This window comes from Sycon ciliatum, chromosome 11 (genome assembly GCF_964019385.1).
Source record: "Sycon ciliatum chromosome 11, ocSycCili1.1, whole genome shotgun sequence".
NCBI lineage: Eukaryota > Metazoa > Porifera > Calcarea > Leucosolenida > Sycettidae > Sycon > Sycon ciliatum.
Window position 1 is genome coordinate 14,677,125 of NC_088653.1, and position 24,703 is coordinate 14,701,827.

General features: G+C 47.9%; 1 protein-coding gene across 1 annotated transcript; it reads right to left on the reverse strand.

Annotated features, from left to right (window-relative positions):
- Positions 1–1,925: 1,925 nt before the first annotated feature.
- On the reverse strand, positions 1,926–8,687 carry LOC135827713 (uncharacterized). The gene is made up of 2 exons (XM_065340167.1): positions 8,380–8,687; positions 1,926–3,505 (listed from the first exon to the last, which is right to left on the reverse strand). The coding sequence occupies exons 1-2, from the start codon at positions 8,484–8,486 to the stop codon at positions 2,176–2,178; spliced, it is 1,437 nt and encodes a 478-aa protein (XP_065196239.1). The 5' UTR covers positions 8,487–8,687; the 3' UTR covers positions 1,926–2,175.
- Positions 8,688–24,703: the final 16,016 nt, after the last annotated feature.

Sequence of the window (24,703 nt, forward strand, 5' to 3'; positions counted from 1 at the left end):
GATGGGAGCTACGCCTTCCCATCTATCACGCCTAGATAGCATCCAACGCCGTGCATTGCGCATCATTGGTCCCGGGACGGAGCTCCAGAGCCTCAGCCTACGGCGATACGTTGCTGCATTAACATACACTTACAAACTGCATTTCATCACCGGTCCGACTCAATTGCTAGCAGTCCTCCCACCAAGGCTTGAGCCCCGTGAGGCCACTCGCACTCGAAACGATCTCCGCATGGCTACCGGCCACAGTTACCAGCTACGAAATCCGCTACCGCGTCAAGCACCAGACACCGTTCTCCGCAGCTTCCCACATTGTGCAATCCAGCTGTGGAATTCCCTGCCGCCAGCTTTTCTAGACTCCGCCCCAACTTGCAAAAATCTTCAAAAGTTTAAGTGCAACGTCAACGAATACCTCCGCCGACAGGATTGGCGATGGTCCACGGACATTCTGCCTGTCGACCCACCTACATTCTAGTGCCCCGTCCATCAACAACTCCCATTGCTACGAATGCGCTGCACAGTAGTACTAGCTGCTGCTTGCCCTTGCTTTCTTTTTATTTTTGCTGACCCTTACAGCTCTTTTGTTTTTGGTGCGTGTTTCTGGCCGTGATGCCGAGACCTCAGGTCGGCAGAGCCATCAATGCCCCACCATCACTGCTGCACCTCGGTGCAGCCCCTTCTCAGTAGTTGTCACGTTTGTCCTTGTCTCAGTACCATTGTTTTCTGTATTATTTATGAGTTGGGTATGTGAACATAGTAAAAAAAAATAAAAAAATCTAAGGATCAAATCCGAACCCTGAAGTCCTCCTACTCGGTAACAGCACAAATAACCTCGACAAATCCTTCTTCAACATACCATCGGCCGAAAGAATTAGATGCGGCGGTGCCTTCGGCGATAATGTTCCTACCCGTAAGATATAGTTTCGTACAGAAAGTGGTGGACATCACGCAACTGCGTTGTAAATAAAAGGGTTCCGACGATGGGTGACTGGCCCGAAACGTCAATAATTTGTCGACATCATTAATAAAAGAATTTTTATCTAAATATGTAGCTTGCAGGATTTATCATCTGGCTGAGCAACATGCCTGCCTCAAGCGCCAATAAGAATGATGTAAAGGCATCTCCTATTCTTTGAGCAGCTCCATACCGACCTGCGTCACCTGCCTATCTGGTGCTGCTGCTGCTGCTGCTACAAGAAAAAAAAACAGTCGCCGAAGGTGCCTACTATGCCCAGACAAGTTTCACAAACAAGGAGGTTAGGTCAGGGCATTCTTTACACAGTACGGTTTCAGCTACTACTGTAGAAGTACAACATTTCCTTTGGAAAATTTAATAACTTTCGCCGTGTTCGTTAGGTGGCACATTAACGTTTAAACCAAACTAAAGTAAACCCGTTCTGCACGTTCGGGGTGACAGACCTCAACCCAAAACGAAATTTAGTACGTAAGGAGTCTGCTGGTGGAGTGATTTTGTGAACGAAAATTTGTACTTATACAGTATCTATGAGCACACGTCACATTTCTATACAATCAGCGATATGTCGGAAGTCGAAGGTAAATATTTTCCTTCCGGCTAGCCAAAGTTCTACTAGAGCTCCAAAATGGACTCTATGAATAATCTGTCTTCAAATTATCTGTAGAATTGAACAGCTGTCCTGGGTCCAAAAGGACCCCGTGTCGGTGCAATCCATGTATGTAGCCAGCTTGAACAGTAGTTGCCAAGATACTTAGTTCCAAACTCATTAAAACGACACAGTTCTTGAGTTAGTGTCCAGTAGGAAAGTATCTGAGTTTGCCAACTGAGCATTATTCGATGTTTCCACATTTTACCGTTTTTCTGCGATATATCCGACACACTCGGTGGCAGGTTTAATGTCACTTTCGCGTCATGCTCAAGTTTTCTGCCGAACATACGGCGGGAAGAAAGTAGCTTGTTTTCAGCATAGACAAACGTGAAGAGAAACACGACAACAAATACACCAAAAATGTGGACTGAGTTCACGACTACTCAGCAAAATACGACTGGGGTCCAAAAAAGGGGAAAAAGTCAACATGGAAAGAACGTTAACAATACAGAAAAGGCAGAGTTCTGTTCAAATATATCGGAAAGCAGATTTTCCTGTACATAGCGCATACACTGTATCATGTCCGGTCGACGTTTCAGGTTATGTGTTTCGGTTATTGTCCGTGTCGGGTTGCCTTGGCGCGCTGCGCGGACTTGTCTCGGCTCGCCGAAATGGCGGCGGCGAGCTGATAGGGCGTGAGGGGATCGTACTCCTTGTCTCCAAGCTCCTCCACCACGGCCGTCTGGGAGGCTTGGCGTTTGCTGACCATATGCGCTGCTGCGCCGGCATGGTGGCCACGGCTGGCAGCGGCGGCCTGGGCGGCCCCAAGCGGCGCGTACTCCTTGCCCTCGAATTCGGCCACGGTGGCCGTCCGGGCCAGCTCCGACTTCTGGCTCATTTGGGTTCGGTCAAAGTCGGCCGTCCTCGAGACGGTCGTGTACATTTCCGCGCTTGCCTGGCCTTCTACTGCATCGTAGCCGACAGCTTCAGCGGAAAAGGCAGCCTCAACGCTACCGCTAGGTTCCATTGGCTGTTTCTTAGATCCCTTTTTCTTCTTCTTCTTTGACGAAGTTGTTGCACCGTCGTCCGCTACCACATCGTCATAGAAGGACTCAGTTTGCGAAATGGCGTCCGCCGCAAAGCTGTCGGGAGCTAGGCTCTGAGATTGTTCGTGAGTGATGCTGCTAGGAGCATTGTCGGTACCTTCGCTTCGAACACTGTCGCCACGAGCAACACCAGTGGTGGCGGACACACTGGCACCCTGAGCACCCGAGGTACGGGGGGCCGGTACGGGGGAGAAGGAGCCGGATTTCGACTTGGCAAAGACCTTTGAACTAAGCTTGCTCGCAAAACCCTGGCGGGTCTCAGCCTTGTGGATCGCGGCCTCTGCAGAATCTGGCGGGGAGACGAGCGCGGTATGGGCTTTGCGTTCGCTGGCGCGATTGCTGCGCGACACGAGCGTGTACATCTCTGGTGTTCCGACCTGCTGCACTCGCATCTCCTGTCCATCGGCTTGGGCGGGATGCCGCTCGAGGTTCAAGGCTTCGCTGTCATCGCCGGCAGCTTCAGCAAATGATTGACTGTCGTGTTCGCAAACTTCTGTGCTGCTGAGTGCCGTGCTCCCGCTCTCCCTGTAGGAAAACTGAAGCTCATCCGCCATGAACGACCGCACACTGGAACCGGTGGTAGTGGACATTGACTTTGCCAGCTGCTTTGGAAGAGACGTGCCGCCAAGCTCTTTGGCCAGTTCGTCAATGTCCTGCTCAATGTAGGAGGCGTCCTCGGGCAAGTATCCGGGCAAGTCTCCCACGTCGATGTGCGCCACGTCCTTTGTGTGTGCCTTACGTACGCTAGACCGGTCGGAGAGTGGTGCGCCCTTCTCCACATTGCCGTCATGTGTATTGTCCTGGTTCTGTTCCGAGTCGTTCACCCAGCCCCAGCTGCTGCAGAGGACAGGGAACACATTTGAAAACGGAGAGAAACGCAAAACAGAATATGGATATCACGAGGCGAACTCCAGCAATGTTTTCAATTAGCACGTCCGTGTGAACGCACCCCTCACAACTTTGTTATCATACATCGAATCGGTGTTTCAAAGGAAGGTCTAACGGACGGAAGTCTAGCCCCAGCACCCCCAATGCATGATAAGGCTAGTCCTTTGGATTAGTTTGTGCCCACACAGACACGGAGAAGGAAACAGGCCCATACACCCCACACAAACAAACAAACAAACAAACAAACAAACATACACAGACAAGAACACAGTCACACACACGCACACACACACACACACACACACACACACACACACACACACACGCGCGAATGCACACACACACAAACACACACAGACACGCATGCCCGCACGCACACATACACACATACACACACAGAGGCACACAGAGGCACACACACACACACACACACACACACACACACACACACACAAGAACCCCCCCCCCGCCACACACACACACACACACACAAACACACATACACACCTGCACCCACCAACACACACACACACAAACACACATAGACACCTAACCCACCAACACACACACACATTTGTCCTTGGTCACTGGCAAAACACGTCACATGGGGCATAGACTGTGCCGGTCTGAGTGTTCATGATCTGGTTTAGTTGATGGACTCGATCGGATAACTTGAGCCCACATTTTTCAATGTTACAAATTATTCCCATGGCTCACCATCTAAGTTCAAAATAGTATTTATGTTTTTGTCTTTGGTGGCCTTACGACAGTCCTGCTCACTGAAATCCGACCTAAAGAAAAACATCCAGAGATCAAGGGATCTTTCTTCCTTTTTCTTGTCACTTATTGGATTTGCATGCTGTTTTCTTGATTCTTCACATGTCTTTTTTCGTGTCACTTCTACACATAATTGGAGTGATGTATTTCTGAACTTTTTTCCTTATAGTTGTAGTCTTTTAGCTTATTCCCATCATTCCCTGTAGTATTTTGACAAGAAGGGAACGAAAACGTTCAATACTTTGACACATGTCCTAATTGGCTGGTGGTGACTCTTGCGTAGATGCATGCGTAGATAATAATTTTTTGTAATATAAATAATAATAATATTACGAAGTAGTGGTTGCGACTTCGGCAATGATTTGTAAGAAAGGGTTTGCTCCCCACACCGGAGCTCGCACTATTCCGCCGACTCAAGCTCCTCAAGCTCAACTGATGAGGGTGAATTCCAAGAAACACAGTGTATTGAGCAGGGAGTGGTGCTTTCTTGCAGGTTTGATGAGTCGAAGGTTCGATGGACTTCTCGTGTGCTCTGGATGGCAGTCGTGAGTCAGTCAAGTGTCAAGTAAAGTCGGCGGGATAGCGCGAGCTCCGGTGTGGGGAGCAAACCCTTTCTTACAAATCATCGCCGAAGTCGCAACCACTACTTCATACTGTTGTGCCCAGCGCGGGCTTGCGACTAGTTGCTTTGGAGGTGACAGCGTTGCGAATGACCGAGGGTCCTCGACGTCTGTCTCACCGTCCACGAGCGACACTGACTCACGCTGCTATCTGGTGTTCACGAGGTGTTTGTCGCGCTGGAAACGGAGCGTCTCTGTAAGTTTGTATCCCTGGTGATGTTTGTGCCTGGAGAGCACTATATAAGTGGTGCTCTTCAGGCACAATCTTCCTCAGCCTACTCAAGCTCAACTGATGAGGAGTGAATTCCCCGAAACACTGTGTATTGAGCAGGGAGTGGTGCTTTCTTGCAGGTTTGCCGAGTCGAAGGTTCGATGGACTTCTCGTGTGCTCTGGATGGCAGTCGTGAGTCAGTCAAGAGTCAAGTAAAGTCGGCGGAATAGCGCAAGCTCCAGTGTGGGGAGCAAACCCTTTCTTAATAATAATATTAATAATAAAATTGTATGCGGACATGTGTACGTCCAGCTGCATTCATTCTACTTCCAGGGCGTCAAGGGCTGTGGAAGCTGGTGGCGCCGGCTTTGCACGTTGGGTCAGATTTCAGTGAGCGCAACTGTAGTTACTGCTTGCAGTGTGTAAGTGCGGGTGTAACTTGCATGCAGTGTGTGGGTGTATTGCATGCAGTGTGTGGGTGTATTGCATGCAGTGTGTGGGTGAATTGCATGCAGTGTGTGGGTGTATTGCATGCAGTGTGTGGGTGTATTGCATGCAGTGTGTGGGTGTATTGCATGCAGTGTGTGGGTGTATTGCAAGCAGTGTGTGGTTGTATTGCATGCAGTGTGTGGGTGTATTGCATGCAGTGTGTGGGTGTATTGCATGCAGTGTGTGGGTGTATTGCATGCAGTGTGTGGGTGTATTGCATGCAGTGTGTGGGTGTGGGTGTATTGCATGCAGTGTGTGGGTGTAACTACGTCCCACCAGCCGGTGTGGATTCACAGGAACTGTGAGTTACGAAGTCTGAAGAAAACGTTGAGCGGTCTGGTCTACGCTGGGATGATAGCTCCGTGGTTAGAGCGTCGCTGGCCTCAAGCCAAGGTCCCTGGTTCGAGTCCTGGTGCTGACAACCAATTTTTCCGTCAGACTTAAATAAAATTGTTAGTGTTATTGTAGCGACCTCACTCCCTGAGTATTACGTCATTCTACATACGCATGCGCAAGAAATAAAATCATTCTCTTTGGTCACAACTTCTTCGTTGTCCGGTTGGCCAAAGTAGCCGTCGTCTAGGGCCCGACGTAAAACCCTAAATTGGTGACCCCCGACGCTGCGCTCTTCGGAGTTTTGAGCATGCCATCCCTGAGCTCGGCCCTCCGCAGTTTCCTGCTCGCCTCAACTCTCGGGATCCCGTCAATCGCCGGCTGTTGACGTAAAACTTGAGCCTCACCACCACTGGATCCGCCTCGGAGCTGCTGTGGCCCCTGCCACCCTCCCCGGCCCACCTGGATACCCCGCTATCCTGCCACGGCATCGTCCAGTCGTCGTCGTCCGTATTCGTCCTGGCCTCAAGCTGGAAATTGGCCACCTCCACCCGTCGTACCAGCTCACTCACTGTGCACGCACGCAGGCCCACGCCCGGCACCGGACCCCATGGAGCTGCGCTCGCCTCCATCTGTCCAAGCCTCAGTCGGCACGCCTCGCCCCAGTGCAGCGCTCCTGCTGGTATCCCGCCAAGCCTGCAACATGCAGCCGCCTCTGACACGATAACACTCCTCTGTCATGCGTACGTTTTCTCTTTTCTGTCTTTCTGCCTCGGACATGCTCTCCACCTCTGTCACGTTAACACACCTCTGACACGTTAACCCGCCTCTGTCATGCATCTCTCTCTTTCCTGCTTTTCTGATTTTTGTTTCGGCATTTGTGCCACGTTGTTTAACAAATTTCACGCACGCAGCGCTCTCGCCTGTATATATGTATCATATTATTATATGTTTGCCTTTACGCCTTGTACATGCTGCGCTTTCCTTTCTCTTCTCTTTCTTGTTTCTTGTTTATCGTGCTTCGCTCCTCCCGACCTCACCACTGGCGGGGGAGTACTGTAGCGACCTCACTCCCTGAGTATTACGTCATTCTACATACGCATGCGCAAGAAATAAAATCATTCTCTTTGGTCACAACTTCTTCGTTGTCCGGTTGGCCAAAGTAGCCGTCATCTAGGGCCCGACGTAAAACCCTAAATTATGTACTAGCATTTTTATATAAAAGAAAAAGGACAAAGGAGCTACAAGTTATGCTAGAATGTCCTTCCTCTTTTCTATAAACTAATCCTTGGCTCTCCATCAGAGGCCATACTAGTATCTTTGTTTTGCGTTGTAATGATTTTCTACACCAGTTTATAGTAAAAAGAAAAGGACCAAGAAACTACAAGTTACGCTATACTGTCCACTAACACCACCAGTTACTAAACAATCAGCTCATGCGATAACATTGCAGGACACTGACCGACGGTACTGACATTCTACAAGTAACTGGCTAACAGCTCTAGCACAAATTGGATGCGCACTCCAACAGCCTTCCAACGCTTCTAAGTTATGCTATAAATTTTCTTTACTATAAATTTATCCTTGACTCTCCTTCCGAGTCCACACAATGATTTACTGTTTCATTTGCTTCTAACTGTTACACAAATGGCGACATCACCCGTTCGGTTCTGCACTTTCAAATCATGTACTTGTCTATCTACCTACCTACAAACAAAAAAACCTACAGACATACACATACACATACCCACATACCCACACTCACACACTCACACACACACACACACACACACACACACACCTTTGACCTTTGACCTTTGACGCCCATCGCCGGAGGCGATGATAGCAATGCTACGGCAGAAGCCATAGCAACTTGTGCTGGGATTACACCATTCAACAGCTTGCAAGGCTGAAGAATTGACCGTCACTATTCAGCCTGGTCTACACCATACAGCTATTTGGAGTGACATTTTCTGGCCAGTGAATCCCTTTTTTGGTCTTTTTCATTTTTTTCTTTTTTTTTCCCGCACACACATCACACCACATACTCCGGCATGCACTGGCTGTTGGTAACCACCCAGGAGAATGAAAGAAAAGTCAGGAAGAGTCTGAGAAAGAGAAGAAAGACGTGTGTGACCATAATCGTCGGTAATCGAACCCGCAATCTATCGATTGGAAATCGCTGCACATACCACTGCACCATATGGGACACACACACACACACACACACACACACACACACACACACACACACACACACACACACACACACACACACATGCACGCACGCACACACAATACAAACTCACTCTCACACAGTCTTAAATTGCTGAGAGCACTTCTTTGCATCCAGATCACGCCAAATGCGTGCATCAAACAAACACGAAACTCACGAGGATTCTTGGTTTGCCGTTTCGATGGGGTCGAACTTCATCATACCAGCTTCCTCTTTCTGAATACGCCTCCGTCGCACCATGAAGCCGCCAAAGGCCAGGACCATGCATCCGGCCAAGATCAGCGGAGAGAAGAGAAGAGCGAGGTTCAACGTACCGCTTTCGCCATCGTCATCCTTTTCTTTGCCGTCACTGCGACCTCGAGCACCTTGCCTACCCAGTGTTGTGGCTGGTTCGACAGTAGAAGTCCCAAAAACAGGTTCGCTACTAGAGTGTTGCTCAGTGACATTCTTGTCATGCAATACCCCAGTCTGTACATCAGGATTAGAGACACCTGGAGCAATGGTAGCTGCATCCGAACCGTTTCCTTGGGTGGTAGCGTTGGTAGCGATGTGCACAGCATCACTGGAGCTGCTGTTCATAGAATTCAAACCTTCTGCTTGCGTGGTAGCGTTCGTAGCGATGTATCCAGTATTATCGGAGCTGTTGTTCGTAGAATTCAAACCTTCTCCTTGGGTGGTAGCGTTGGGAGCGAAGTATCCAGTAGTATTACTGGAGCTGTTAAATTGAGAAGCCAAACCTTCTCCCTGCGTGGCATTTGGGGCTACTGGATGGCTTTCGTTAGTACCTGAACCATTAGCGGATTCAGACGGACCTTGCACTTGCATGGCAGGGCTGCCTGTGGTATTTTCTGGAGCTCTGAGTGTGGTTGCCATTGTGTTGTTGGCTGAATCGGTTGTTGGAGTGGTGGTAGGCTCGGTGGTTGGGGTGGTGGTTGGTGTGGTGGTTGGGGTGGTGGTCGGTATGGTGGTTGGGGTGGTGGTTGGACTGGTTGTCGGAATGGTGGTTGTGGGTACTGTAGTGGATAGAAAGAAGACCAGACCGGGAAACAGGTTACTTGTCCACCGGGTTTTTGCACTGGACTAGTTCTAACGGTCAGCCAACTCACACCTATCCCCTCCCCTCTTCCCCTCTCCCCCTCTCCGATAACCCCTACACCAAAGCAAACTTCAAAGACCTTTAAAGCGATAAACTGCAAGGATTGGCGTAGGCAGTCACTAACCTGGAACAGTGGTCCCTCTATAATCTGGCACCATATGTGCCACGGAAAATCTGCTGGATTAGGGAGGGTGCTGGATTAACAAATTAACAAATCGGATTTACTGCTTCAATGTGCATGAAGAGGACATTTTGACTTCTAAATAATTATTGTGCTGGTTTATCGAGGGTGCTGGTTTATAAAGTGCTGGATTAGAGAGGGACGACTGCAGTAGCGCCAGTAGTAGAACATTGTATCTACTAGCAAACGGTCACTCTCAGTCGGGTCTGTATGATGTGTGGCGATAATCCAACTCCAACTGCAGACATCAGGTCTGCCACTTGCTCCGATGTTTCGGAAATCGTCCGATTTTTGATCGCCTGTCAGACAAACCGACCGACTTTGTTCCCAAAGGGGGACAACCGATTATTTTTGTTGGAGCGCTTTTTAGTCCAGTTGGCCATTCGCCGCTTCCAGGTCGCGTTTGGCCAGTCAGTGTACATGTACATGTAGCTGTAAAATGCACAAGAGCTTGCATGTGTGTGGACAGTTAAAATTGTGTTCTGGGGCCCCAACAGCAAGCCATTTTCCTGAAAAAACTTCACTGGGGGATACCCCGCACCCCCTCAGATTTTTCTCCCTCCAAGTGGGGCAGCCCTGAGACATTGTAAACTTTGACCTGAGCGTGAAACTCGGGTTGACAGCAACGTGCAACTGCTTACTTTTCTTGGGTTGCACATCATTAGTCAAGTACTTTCTTGGTGTTGGAACCCTTTTCATCTTCGAAGAAGGGCTGAGGCTTCCTTCAGCTACGTCTCAGAAAGGAATTCGGGTGGACACACCCATTCCCATAGCGCTGCACATCCGAGCCAGTTACGTTATTTTACAACGCGCCCTCACTTCACAGAGCACAATGCAATGGCGCGCTACCTTCTGCTGCTTCTTCTTCGTAATGTGCTAGTTGCACCTTCTCTCTCTCTCTCTCTCTCTCTCTCTCTCTCTCTCTCTCTCTCTCTCTCTCTCTCTCTCTCTCTCTCTCTCTATTTCTCTCTCTCTCTCTCTCTCTCTCTCTCTCTCTCTCTCTCTCTCTGCCCTCCCTCTTCTGCATACCAGGTGATGTAATTCGCATTTTTTTGGCGCTACACTTTGCGTATATATGCTGCTCTTGTGTGGCTTCCACGGTATTCATTGTTATTACCTGACGATGGCCAAGTGCCGAAACGTTGTAAAAATAACGGAACTGGTTCGGATGTGCAGCGCTATGGGAATGGGTGTGTCAACCCGAATTCCTTTCTTTTCATCTTTGTTGCAGGAAATTCAAAACTCAAATCCCAAGATTGACCGGGTTCCGTCGTTAGTCCCATTGACGGCATTGGCCGCATGTGTTCAATGTCGTGAATGGAAATATGATTTTTTTCGTTGGCTGTCACCCTTCATTTCACAATGATTATTTTTCTGTCATTGGCTGTCGTTTGACGAGCCAGCAAGTATTGAATAAAACCAGCATTTAATACAAAATGACCGTATCCAGAACTCAGCGGCCTAGGCCATAAGTGCCGAAAGCAACAGCAATCGGCTCTGCGCAGACTGTTGTCATCAACTGCCATGTCATAACTGCGGGCTCCAGCCGACCTCAAGACGTTGCCACCGCTCATGGCCAGGAAAGTGACACACAGGTTGGCGCTAGATTCCTTCATACGTCTGTTTCTGTAGCAGTAAACAGGCGTTGATTTCCCTTCTTGTTCTGTGTTGATATTAAAACTCTCAACAGTGATAGACCTTATTAGTGGTTGTTCATAGTGGTGGACGTCAAACCATTGGCAAGCCACAGTATCAGGGCAACGAATATACCCGGTGACGTGCCAACGGTGATGTGCGGTGTGGTGAGTGAGTGGGTGGAGCGAGTGGGTGAGTGAGTGAGTGAGTGAGCGAGTGGACGGAGTGAGTGTGTGAGTGAGTGAGCGAGCGAGTGAGCAAGTGGACAGAGCGAGTGAGTGAGTGAGTGGGTGAGTGAGTGAGTGGGTGAGCGAGTGAGTGAGTGGGTGAGTGAGTGTGTGAGCGAACGAGTGAGCGAGCCAGTGGAAGAGTGAGTGAGTGAATGAGTGAGTGAGCGAGTGAGCGAACTAGCGAGTGAGCGAGCGAGCAAGCGAGCGAGTGAGTGGGCTATTGAGTGAGTGTGTAATTGAGTGAGTGAGCAAGTGGATGGAGTGAGTGAGTGAGTAAGTGAGTGAGGGAGCGAGCGAGTTTGTGAGCGATCGAGCGAATGAGTGAGCGAGTAAGTGAGTGATTGAGTGAGTGAGTAATTGGACATAGTGAGTGAGTGAGTGAGCGGGTAAGTGAGTGAGTGAGTGAGTGAGCCAGTGAGTGAGTGAACAGAGTGAGTGAGCGAGTGAACGGAGTGAGTAAGTGAAAGAATGAGCGAGTGGACGGAGTGAGTAAGTGAATGAGTGAGTGAGTGAGTGAGCGAGCGAGTGGGTGAGTGTGTGAGCGAGTGAGTGAGTGAGTGAGCAAGTGAGTAAGTGAGTGGGCGAGTAAGTGAGTGAGTGAGTGAGTGAGCGAGTGGATGCAGTGAGTGAGCGAGTGAGTGAGTGAGTAAGTGAGTGAGGGAGCGAGCGAGTTTGTGAGCGAGCGAGTGAGTGGGGGAGTAAGTGAGTGAGTGAGTGAACGAGTGGACATAGTGAGTGAGTGAGTGAGTGAGTGAGTGAGTGACTGGGTGTGTGAGTGCCGGAGTGAGTGAGTGAGTCAGCGAGTGGACGGAGTGAGTGAGTGTGTGAGTGAGTGAGCGAGTGGACGGAGTGAGTGAGTGGGTGAGTGAGTGAGTGAGTGAGCGAGTGAGTGAGCGAGTGAGTGAGCGAGCGAATGAGTGAGCGAGTGGACGGAGTGAGTGAGTGAGTGAGCGAGTGGGTGGGTGAATGAGTGAGCGAGTGGATGGAGTGAGTGAGTGAGTGAGTTGACGGAGCGTACGCCCCGGGGGACTCTCGCACTGTTACTTGCTAAGCCGTTCTGTCTTCCTAACTCACATCTGGGTATCAGTATCAGGTCGTTACATTTTCAACAGTTTAGTTCATCACAGTGGCTTGCACTTGATTCTCGTACTAAGCCGTAATCCTGGCACATTAGGCGCACATAATATTCTGACGCCTTTCAGTGCAAAGGGGTGATTTTCACCATCTTGGCCTTTCCACAATAGCTACCTTCGCTGATGAGGGTCACGTTTGTGCTCCGAACACACTATCCACTGTGGTGTTGCTTTGCTGGTGATCTGCCGTGACAACGTGTTGTGGTCGGCTGGACAGCGCAGTTTTGGTGTGGTGGTCGATGAAAGAGCTAACTGATGTTGAAGCAATCACACCGCTTTTTCATTCCTTAAGAGGTCCCACTGGATTCTCGCTTAAAGTTGGACAATGTGCATATCAAGTGCTAGGAAGGCTTGGTGCAAAATTTCGTTGAAAACAACTCTAGGCCAATTCACCAACAACAAATTCATGATTTAAACAACATGTATGGAGACCAACAATAATGGGCTGGGGACTGTCGCCTCATTAGAGTGTACTTTGCTTAGTTAGAATTTTTCTTGAAGAAGAGAAAGATAACACTAGTGAGTTACTACACGTTTCGTCATCACGAGCGTTGGCACTACATGCAAATTTCACGTTGGGCACTAAGAATATAGCCACATCTCTCACCGGTAATGGATTTTCATCTTCTGAGGCTCTCTGGAAAGCTGAGGATCAGCTCTGTCGATCTACGGCGATCAGTCCAATGCAAGAGCAGGAGAACGGCCTACAAACACTTCGAAAGCCGCTCCAACACACCTTTGTAGTGCTATTAAACACTCGAAGACAATTTCTTTCGATTTTCAGCTCGTACTCAGCGTACAGCGAGGATTCAAACACCAGCAGAATCAGGCTGCTCTAGCGCTCATTTCGATGTAGGTCACGCATGGGCTGGGCATTGGGGAACCTTGGGGAACCCCCCCCCCCTAAAGCACGGAGTATACTTTAGCATGAAATCTGGCACCATCACAGACCTGACATTTGACATTCAAACGTTTCCCGGACTTCGCGCTTTGGCGCTTGCATACTTTACTTTCCGCATTATCGAATAATACATCGTTGGAAAGTGGCATTCAACGGCTTTCCAATGAGTCACCATATTATGTTTTTGAAGTAGGCAGTTCGAAGTTGTAGCTGTTTGTACAGTGGTCTATGCTCGTTTCTGTATGCTCATTTTTGCGTGATGAGTTCTTGTCCTCGACCATTCAGGGCGGTTGTTTCAGGACAAGTTGTGTCCTTCTTGCCACTGAAAGGGTTAGGACTGAAAAATGAATGGTAAACACAAAATCTTAAAAGGTCACCGACAACCAATTCACAGTGTTGGTTTCACCCCAACTGCCAAATAACAAATGAGCGGAATGTAGGTTGGCATGAGCAATGACCATGCATCATGGTATATACTTACGTTCGCATTCAACAATTTCTGTGCTTGACACTGAGCCTCGAGTCGACTGTTGACAAGCTGCAATCAAGGAAAGTTAAAAATAGCAAATGAACCTAGATTTAGCTCAGGTGTAGATGGCAGTAGGGAGTTGATGGAGCATAACATTAAGCTTCGCCACAGCAAGACGAAAGCAAGGAGTGAACCCGATGCAACAAATGCCTATATCTGGTGGACAGAGCCTTTGCTTACACAAAATGTGGACGACTTACGGAATTCGCACACAACGGATAGTTGTTGTTTCCTGTTGCGTCTCCAGAATTGCTTTAATATTTCCCTTGTCTTTGTGGTTTCGGCAACAATTGTTAGATAACTTGTGTCAATCCAGGCGACACGACTATAGATATGATTACTAACAGGAAGGAGTTCTGACGTGCAGCCAAGATCGTATGTTGCTTGGCTCAGAAGTTTACCACCCTGACCCTGGCACACTGCCTTGGCCGTTGTATAATTGAAGTACTTGTAGTCATGTGTCCGTTTCAGGACTGCTGAAACCTGAGAGCAATATTGGTGACCGGTCAGTGCAGCATCTGAAGAGATGAGAGAGAACAACAGAGGAAATACAGGCTTGCTTGCTGCTACTTATATATGTGTTAGGTACCTCCTCCCGTACCTTTTCTAGCTTGCCTGCATGCACTTGCGTATTCACCTTTTGTCTCCTTTTGTTCCGTTGGCCTGGGTAGCTACTTGCCCGCCCATATTTGCCATAGATACCCAGGCCCTTTATCTTGCCGCTTAGACTTGCTCTCTTTTCTCACTCGCCAATAATCACCATGTAGTCGTTTTGTTTGTCTTGGTCTCTTGTCCCGTCTCTAATAAATGTCGTTCCACCAACCTACCTGGTCCCGTTTTTAATGTCTGGATAATGTGTCGTCAGTCGTCCTTTCTCGTATTCAACATTGGCGCCCGATTATTGATCGACCCACGACCCTGAGATCATCCCATGCCCAGCCGTCCTCAACCGCCATTCGTCTCGTCTATGTCAACCTCGTCTAGTCTATGTCAGTCTCGTCTCTCCTACGCCAACCTCGTCTCGTCTCTATCAACCTTGTTTCTCCTACGCCAACCTCGTCTCGTCTATGTCAACCTCGTCTCGTTCAAGCCATGCAGGTCAGCTACCTTTCTCTCTTTCTTTTTTTTGTATGCGTTCCTTCTTCGTCAAATTTATTTTCGTGAATTTTTTTGTAGTGTGTGGGCGCGTGTGTGTTTATAAAACATCACCAAGTTAGGGGTCCGATCATGGTGAGCCACGCTCTAATTTTTCGATGTTTAGCAAAAGTGTAACTAAGCTGTATTAGCTGGGCAAAATCTAGTAATTCACGTTCTTCGTCAAACTCCAATAGTTATTACACACTATAAGTAGTACAGGAATGATCTGTAGTGCATTTTTAGTACACACTTTTGTGAGATCCGTGCGTGCGCGTGTGCAATATGTGTGTGGGTGTGTGCGTGTTTTTTCTCCTTCAGTCATTTAAAAAAATCTTTTTCTCTCTTTTTTTCTCTCCGCGAGGACGCAGGATTTTTTTTCATGGAGGGATGGTATGTTAGGTACCTCCTCCCGTACCTTTTCTAGCTGGCCTGCATGCACTTGCGTACTCACCTTTTGTCTCCTTTTGTTCCGTTGGCCTGGGTAGCTACTTGCGCGCCCATATTTGCCATAGCTACCCAGGCCCTTTATCTTGCCGTTCAGACTTGCTCTCTTTTCTCACTCGTCACTAATCACCATGTAGTCGTTTCGTTCGTCTCGGTCTCTTGTCCCGTCTCTAATAAATGTCGTTCCACCAACCTACCTGTTCCCGTTGTAATGTCTGGATAATGTGTCGTCAGTCAGCCTTTCTCGTATTCAACATATGTATGAAACTGCTGCCGCAATCATCAGTGCCTTGCAAAGTTATCTCATGAGCTGATTGTCCAGTAACTGATTGTGTTAGGTTACATTATAGCGTAACTTGTAAATCCTTGGTCCTTTTTCTTTATTAAGGCGATAAATAGTATAAGCGAAGCGGACATTACGAAATGATCAATGAGAATACATGTATCAAAATTGATGTTCTTAAGAGAGCATGTCTGAGAATACCAAAGTATGTGTGCAAGTGGATCTCTCCGATTTCGCTCAAAATTTGCAGGTAGGTTGCCTTTGGGGTGTGGATCGACTGTGCAAAGCCCTTGAAAAAGTTTCTGAAGGGAACCTTGAAATTTGCATACCCCTCAAAAATGGCCGAAATATCACATTATTTATGGGTCTAGAAACGAGTCACGCCACAGCGTATACGAACAAGCTATGAACAAAACTCCATCAAGCCAACATTGCCTCACCTTAGAAGAGTTCCTGGAGCAGTACCGCTTAGCCACGCCAGCATCCCAGAAGACGAGGTCCATCACCCCCTGACGCCACAAATGATCGTCTTGAAAATAGCCAATTTACAAGCGCTGGCAAAACAGCCAGCTACGTCCTCAATTGGCCAGAACTATACACCGGCAGATAGTAGAACACCTCTTCTAGCGCCGAGGACATGTCTCCCATCTTCCTTTTGGGGTTTTCTTGAAATAAACTTTTTTGAATTTTTCCACTCGACCATGCTGAAATACGGCCAAAGTCATACCTGCGCAGGAAAGCTCGCCCCTCCGCGACGTCTCCTCAGCAATTTCTACTCCAACACTACTCCCAAGGCCGCAGAACAAAGTGTAGTTTTGACTCTGACAAGGAAAAGCAGCGGTGATCACTTGTCACTCCAAACGACAAGCTTCTCCTTGCGCCACCAATAATTTTTTGTGCGACTGTTGATGCAAAAGTGACTGAAGGCCTGAGCGCAGTTTTTGAATTTTATTGCAAGATGCACGGTGAGATCGCGTGCTCTGTGACGTAGGATGACGCTTCCTATCACGATACGCGGCCAACGATCGTGAAAGTGCCTGGAACGCTACTCGGAACAGACCATGATGGCAGAGGTAAGATGAGCTTCATTTCCTGCTTGAACTGCTGAGCACCCCAACAAACTGTCCTAGGAGTGTTGCAATGGCAGCAAGCCGTTGAAATATGCCCCGTACAGCATGGAGAGTTATTCGTCTTTCACACTTACCTCCTGCAATCCCGAACATAGTCCAACAGTAAAAGTCCCTTGTTTTCATGTCGATGCTCGACAAAAGCGGCTAGCTCGGTCCCTGTGTTGACTGGCACGCGAGTAGCACTGACTGCACGCACTTGTCGCGTGAACTGCATGAGAGATTTCTTACGTCATAAAGAATGTGATTTCATCATCATTTCACTGGTCTTCGACCTACATGGTCAGGGAAAGTCCCGGTTCGTAGGCCTACAACACTCCCAGGCCAGGGTGTTCTTGAGCGCAGTAACAACACAAGTGGGATTACTTCCAGACCAACGGGCGTTCAAGGCGAGTAACAAGCGCACTTGACGAAGGTGACTCTGAAATCTCGTGAGCCGTGGGCCACGCGACTTGGCATTCTTGCGTCACAAGGCACGTGATTTCACCGTGCATCTTGCAATAAAATTCAAAAACTGCGCTCAGGCCTTCAGTCACTTTTGCATCAACAGTCGCACAAAAAATTATTGGTGGCGCAAGGAGAAGCTTGTCGTTTGGAGTGACAAGTGATCACCGCTGCTTTTCCTTGTCAGAGTCAAAACTACACTTTGTTCTGCGGCCTTGGGAGTAGTGTTGGAGTAGAAATTGCTGAGGAGACGTCGCGGAGGGGCGAGCTTTCCTGCGCAGGTATGACTTTGGCCGTATTTCAGCATGGTCGAGTGGAAAAATTCAAAAAAGTTTATTTCAAGAAAACCCCAAAAGGAAGATGGGGGACATGTCCTCAGCGCTAGAAGAGGTGTTCTACTATCTGCCGGTGTATAGTTCTGGCCAATTGAGGACGTAGCTGGCTGTTTTGCCAGCGCTTGTAAATTGGCTATTTTCAAGACGATCATTTGTGGCGTCAGGGGGTGATGGACCTCGTCTTCTGGGATGCTGGCGTGGCTAAGCGGTACTGCTCCAGGAACTCTTCTAAGGTGAGGCAATGTTGGCTTGATGGAGTTTTGTTCATAGCTTGTTCGTATACGCTGTGGCGTGACTCGTTTCTAGACCCATAAATAATGTGATATTTCGGCCATTTTTGAGGGGTATGCAAATTTCAAGGTTCCCTTCAGAAACTTTTTCAAGGGCTTTGCACAGTCGATCCACACCCCAAAGGCAACCTACCTGCAAATTTTGAGCGAAATCGGAGAGATCCACTTGCACACATACTTTGGTAATCTCAGACATGCTCTCTTAAACGACTTTCTTGAGACTATCATCAGGAAAATATCGTCTCACAATAGAAGCTATGCGGAGAAACAAACTACTTATAGGTCTATAGGATAGTAGGAAGTATACAAGGTGACATCTTTTCTTCTTCTTTTTTTGTCTTCTCTCCCACTTTAGTCTTTATTTTACACCTCACCTTGTATACTTCCCACTATCCTACAGACATATAAGTAGTTAGATTCTCCGCATAGCTTCTATTGTGAGACGATTTTTCCCTGATGATAGTCCTGATAATATCGTTCTTCGATCTATCCAGGTCTGGCTTGCATCATACTGGCAACTCACACCAATCAAGAGGGTACTCGGCCCTTCGCTTGATATCATGGGGGAGCGCATTAAACTATGTCCACTGCGAGCAAACTCAAATTGCAATTTCAAATTTGGAATTCACGGAGAATTTCAAAGTATTCGGAAATAAGAGGCCACATGCCACGTACTGCTCTTTTCTCTCCCAAACTCAACACTTGCAAGCCAGATGTGAAAGAAAGAAAAAATCATCAGTCTCTCGGGAATAGCAAGGTCCCTGGTTCGAGTCCCGGTGGGGTAATTGATGATTTTTCTTTTTTTTCTTTCACATCTGGCTTGCAAGTGTTGAGTTTCGGAGAAAAAAGAGAAGTACCTGGCATGTGGCCACTAATTTCCTAATACAGTAGGCATCGGTTATAGCGTGGGTGTTTGAAAAACGACTTTCTATTCTTATTTCCGATATTTCTTACACACGATAAATATAGTGTGACGTATTATAATATTGCTCAGGTCCTTCCCGCAATCACTCCCTAGCCTAGTTCACATTCGACGGAACGCTTACGGTACGGGACGTAAGGGCCTGCCGGGAAGGCTGCGGTGAGCTGTAAAATCTTGTACGATTCAAACGACATGACATGCTGCAGTCGTTGCACAATTCAACAGCAAACGGCGCCAGTCATAAGGCAAGGTCCGTGACAGGGTGACTTTCAGACCTTATTTCTTTTTAGGAACTTCTTTTCAATTACCTCTCCTTTAATGAAACGGAGTCAAGTTCACAATACCAGGTTTTTTATGAACACCAAAAAAGTAGCTTCGAAAGCTGTGCCATTCAAATAATAGCCCCAAGAAATGCAAGAAACGTGTGCTCCTCGTTGGAGCAACCAACTTCAGCTCCAAGAAATGATAAAACAATTCGTCTATCACGCTCTTGAACGCTTGCTCCTAAACACCATAAGTGAAGTCAGACCTCATCTTGCTAAAATTTGCCTCAAGCCGTGTTCTCTATTCTGCGAGTTATCATGGAAAGCGCGGTGTTCGAAATGCAAAAAGGTTCCAAGTACGAATCGGGAGCAGTCGGCGCACGGCGCCGTCTCCTGTTCATACTCAAAATGTAGCTGTTTTGTACGCTTGCGTCCCCGTCTACGACCGTTCACGGTATGAAAGGTTAGATCGATCCAACTCTTGCCGTCGCTTCCCGATCCGTGCAGCAGTACGGTTGCGTTCCCATTCCGGTTGTTCACATTGGTCGCCGTCTGACTGTCCAGTCGCTTCCCGTTGATCTTTACGTCGCGTCCCGTCGCGCCCTGTCGAATGTGAACTAGGCTTCATATAGAGTTTTAGAAGCGATCGGATAGCAATTTCGAAATTGTGATGCACAAAGTGATCACAGATCTTATGTGGTATACAGGGAATAATTTGCTTTCAATCTTAAACGTGAATAGCAATTCCAAAATGTTGCGTAGCAATTTTCTTCAACACTTGACAACCGTCCTTCTGGAGAGCTGATTAGAGTGCAAGCTCAGACCACAAATACACTGTAACAGCTTAGTTGCAAACAAAGCCTGGTGCCGGGATGCAATGCTCAGCACTTTCGAAGTTTTGTGCATCTATTTCATCCCTAAGACACACACCTGGCATAATATTATACACTGTGCATCATAGGGCACAGTGAACAATCAACGTGCGTCGCAGGTTTTTTGCGACACATTTCTGAAGTTGCTTCGCACCTCAGAAGAATTGCGTAGCAAACTGCGATGCGATACCGGTTAAATTAGTCCCTGGGTATAGATGCTGGCCAAACGGTTTTCTTTTTAATGACGCGTCTACATGTATATATTTGAAACGCACTGTAGATACAAACAAAGGGTAAACCAAACATAGGAAGGGCTCTGAGCTTTCAAGCTCTCTCATTTGCAGGCGACTTTTCTCAAAGAGCATGCACATAATACACACACTCACTGGCATCACAGAAAGGTGCTGAAGTGAGTGTTCCATCTCCTTGGCAACTTGGCGTCGGATTTCCCACCAACGACCAGCCATCATTGCACGAATAGGTTACATTGTGTGCAAATCTGACGGAGGTCCTGTCAGCTTTTCCATTAGGAATAAAAGATATGTTGGTGCAATGATGATCTGTGCACAAAATATAAAAAAAATATTAATATTTTTGAGACAAAATGAAGAGGAGGAGTGCAAACCCCGCAAAATCCACTTCATCCTTTCCGGATTGACTTTACTTTCGGTTTGGATCTAAATCCATAATTGTATTATAGTTTAAAAATAATTTAAAAATAATCCTCTTGTTGAAAGGAAAAGGACATATGGAAACAAGTTAAGAGTAACTCTCCACCACTGTAACTAGATACTATATACAGTCAGAAAGTGCAACAACTAGGCACAAAACTGACAGAGTACTGAGACATTCGACGTCCTGACACCTAGCTTCAACACATCTCCGTAGCGCTAACAGCCTTCCAACTTGGAAGGTTCAAGGTTATGGAAAGACCAAAGAGGGGAAGGCAAGCGCAACGAAAACGAGCACAAGCTACAGCCCCAACGGAACAAAGCATGTCGATTGTCACTGGACGATTTTTGACCCACCCAGGTTGGGTGGTGTGCTGCTTTGCAGCTTCGAATTGTAGTTAGACCGCTTTGTCAAATCGCCTACTGGTCTCGTCATCGTCCAGTGACAATCGACATTCTTTGTTCCGGTGGTGGAGAGTCACTCTTAACTCGTTTCCCTATGTCCTTTTCCTTTCTACCTTTATTATTGGCTCAATATCCGAGTTTCAAATCCTCTTGTTGAAACATAATTCGTTTGATTTTGAATGCAAACGTCTGCCTGCTCGTGCCCTTGCGAAAAAGCTCCCAGGAAGTCCAGTATTGTCTCAGTACCATTCTCTTTTTTATTTCGAGGTGGTTAAGGGAAGAAAAGAAAGAACAAAATTGAGGAGTGGGTCCAACTATAGCGATGATCCAAAGAACAATCTCTTATTGGCCACGGGCTATCGTGCAAGTAAGTATTTGAAACTTTAAAGTTAAACATATACTCTTCGCACATTCTCTGCACCACAAATTAGCCCCACAACATATACTCTCGCTGCATACTGCTAGCAGCGTGCAACCTTTGTCGAATTTACGTCGCGCTCGTACTTGGCACTTTTGCCAACTCCGTGGATGGGTCGCTGTCTCCATTCTCCCCTGTACAAGGCCCTTCATTACTTTCATTGCTTGCCCACCTAGCTTCGCGCGATCCCTCCTCGTAATCTCTTCAAATCCCACATGTCCCTGCTGTTGCGTTGCACAACTCTCTTAAAAGTAGTGCTTAATCCCTAGGCTCCGCACACCCAATTCTTCCTCACTCTTTCTCATCTCTCACACTGTCATCTCTTATTGGCCACTGGAAAAAATAAAGATTTGAAGCAACAAAAAAGCTGACATTTGCGCTACAAACGTGGAGGTAGACATCGAATGAATAGCTAATAAAGGGATGAGTATATTTATAGGGTAAAGTGGCGCAATTGCACACTTTCTACATAGAAAAGTGACAAAAGTTCAAAACTTGACAACGAAACGCACAGTGCTGTTGAAGCATGCATGCAGATGGCGCTAGATTTAGGCAAGCGCATGAAGCAGACCGTCTATTAGAAGTTCGCACTAACGTTGCTACACATGCATGCATAATGGTAGATTGAAGTAACGGTCCCATAGTCACGTGACGACGAGGTAAGAGAAAAGGAAGGCCAGACGACGCGACAGTCCCATAGGCCCCACTGCACTGCCCGCCTGTCATATGAGGTTCTTCCGGCGCCACTTCTGCCGTTGACGACAAAGTTGTTGAAGTAGGTGCACGCTTAGCCAGTGGTGGTTTGTATTAGCCGCTAACCTCCAGAGGTCGACGGTTTAGATTATTTTCAAAAATGGCCGAGTTTGTCGCTGCTTCTGAGTTTGTAGCGTGTTGCTGCCTTATTTGTTTCAGTAATGATGCGTATTCTACGGTTGCTTCAGTTGATATACGAATCAAAGCTTTCAATAAACATATTTTATAACTTTAGCTATGAAGAGTATGAGAGATGCAGGAATTACGTATCACCATAACTCTGGATGTCGGCTTAAACTACACTTTTGTTCCAATAGAATTGCAATCTTTTTGCTACTCTCTCCAGTGGAATATACGGAATTGAAATGGATTACTTTCTCCTCCTCGATTATTTTAAGCAGAATATCTTATTTTTCTTACACAACAAGAAATTAAGCAGCAGCACTCGGCCCTTGAAAATTCGGCGTCCACTTCACCAGCATCACCATTGCGCTCTGCGGCCGACCATGTCCCGTTTGGTTCTGCCGGATACTGCAGCGCAGCACAGATACAATAGACATGCGAGCGACCCAACTGCCATCCACTTTATGCACTCCATCACCATACTGGACCGTCAGCTCACTCGGTGCCAAGGTCCCATTGACTTCACGAGAGGAGAACAAGAGTGAAGACAACAGCGTAGCGCAGTGTCATGGAGCCAAGGTCCCATGGACGCCTCGCGTAACAGCTGTGTGCGTGTGTGTTTTCAACACAGTCTGTGTTTTCAACACAACAGCCAACAGGTGTTAGTCTTCGGTAATAACAGTGTGTGGAGTCAATGGGACCTTGGCACCGAGTGAGCTGACGGTGCAGTATGGTGATGGAGTGCATAAAGTAGATGGCAGATGGGACAATTGCATTAGTACTGTATCTGTGCTGTGCTGCAGTATCTGGCAGAACTATCACCTCTATCTGGACGTTCTCTTGACTGCAACAAAAACACCTTGATTTTACACCATTTCTTACCTCTCCCAACGGACCCAGCGTGTGTGTATCGGACCATCACGCAGCACTATCACTCTCTGCACCTGCGGAGTGCCACAGGGATCTGTGCTCGGCCCCATTTTGTTCAACACATACACTCGGGAAATGCCCTATATTGCTGGACATTCTTTGTCTTTGCAGTTTGCAGATGACATTGGTCTCACTTGCAGCAAACCGACTAAGTCTGAAGTGTCTGCAATTCTGTCTGCGTCAGCTTCAGCTATTGCTAACTGGCTAAACGACCGTGGCTTGATCATGAATGCTTCCAAAAGCCAGGTGATCTCCATTTCCGGGAACCTACCTGAGAAGCATACTCCACTCTCGGTGAACTGTAACGGGACCCTGCTGCCTCTTGTGGAGTCTGCCAGGTACCTTGGCGTAACATTTGATAGCAACATGTCTTGGGATGACCACGTAACCCGCTGTGCAAACCGTGTATCATGAAAGATCGGAGTCCTGTGGAGGATGCGGCGTTGCCTCAGCACACAGGGTCGGATAACTTATTTCCAGTCCATCATAATGCCCGATCTTCTATATGGATCAAATGCATTTTCGACATCTCTGGCAGCCAGGCACTGTCATCGACTACAGGTTCTGCAAAACCGTGGTGCCCGTGTAGTGTTCGGACGCCCGCCGTGGACATCCGCACATGACCTACTGGAGCGCCTCTCACTGTATCGGGTTACCGAAGTGTACAAGCAGAAGCTGGCATTCCTTGCATGGCGCTGCCGTTACGGCCAAGCAAGTCCTGAGCTTCAGGTTCTCTTACTGCCAGCTTGTGGCCGGTCCCCGCGCCTGGACTCCAGCATGGGTCTCTGCCTGCCACCCGCCCGCAGCAACTCTGGAAAGGGGACATTCGCCTTCCAGGGTGCGCTATGCTGGAACAACCTGCCAAGCAGTATTCGCTCCATCTCTGTTCCTCGTCAGTTCCGTGCTGCCGCAGTCTCGTTTCTTCTATGAACTGAGAACATTGCAAAGCAATTGTATGTGTGGCTGTCAATGTACATGTGTGTGTGTGTGTGTGTTTGTGTGTGTGTGTGTGTGTGTGCACGCGCGTGTGTGTGTGTGGGGGGGGGGTATGTGTCTAAGTATGTGTGTATTGGTGCGTAGGTGTGGGTATGTATATGTACATGCATGTGTGTGTGTTTGTGGGTGAAGGTGTGGGTGTGTGGATGTGTGGATGTGTGGGTGTGTGGATATGTGGGTGTGTGGATGTGTGGATGTGTGGACGTACATGTAGATGTGCAATGCTTCGATTTCTCTCTCTTCTCTTCTCTCTTCCTTTCGGGGTCTCCCGCTTCTGGGCCGGCATGGCCCATGCTTCATGCGTGCTTGTTCCTGGTGTTGTTTTGTCTACTGTGTCCTGCCGCTACTCCGGCTTTGGCCGTG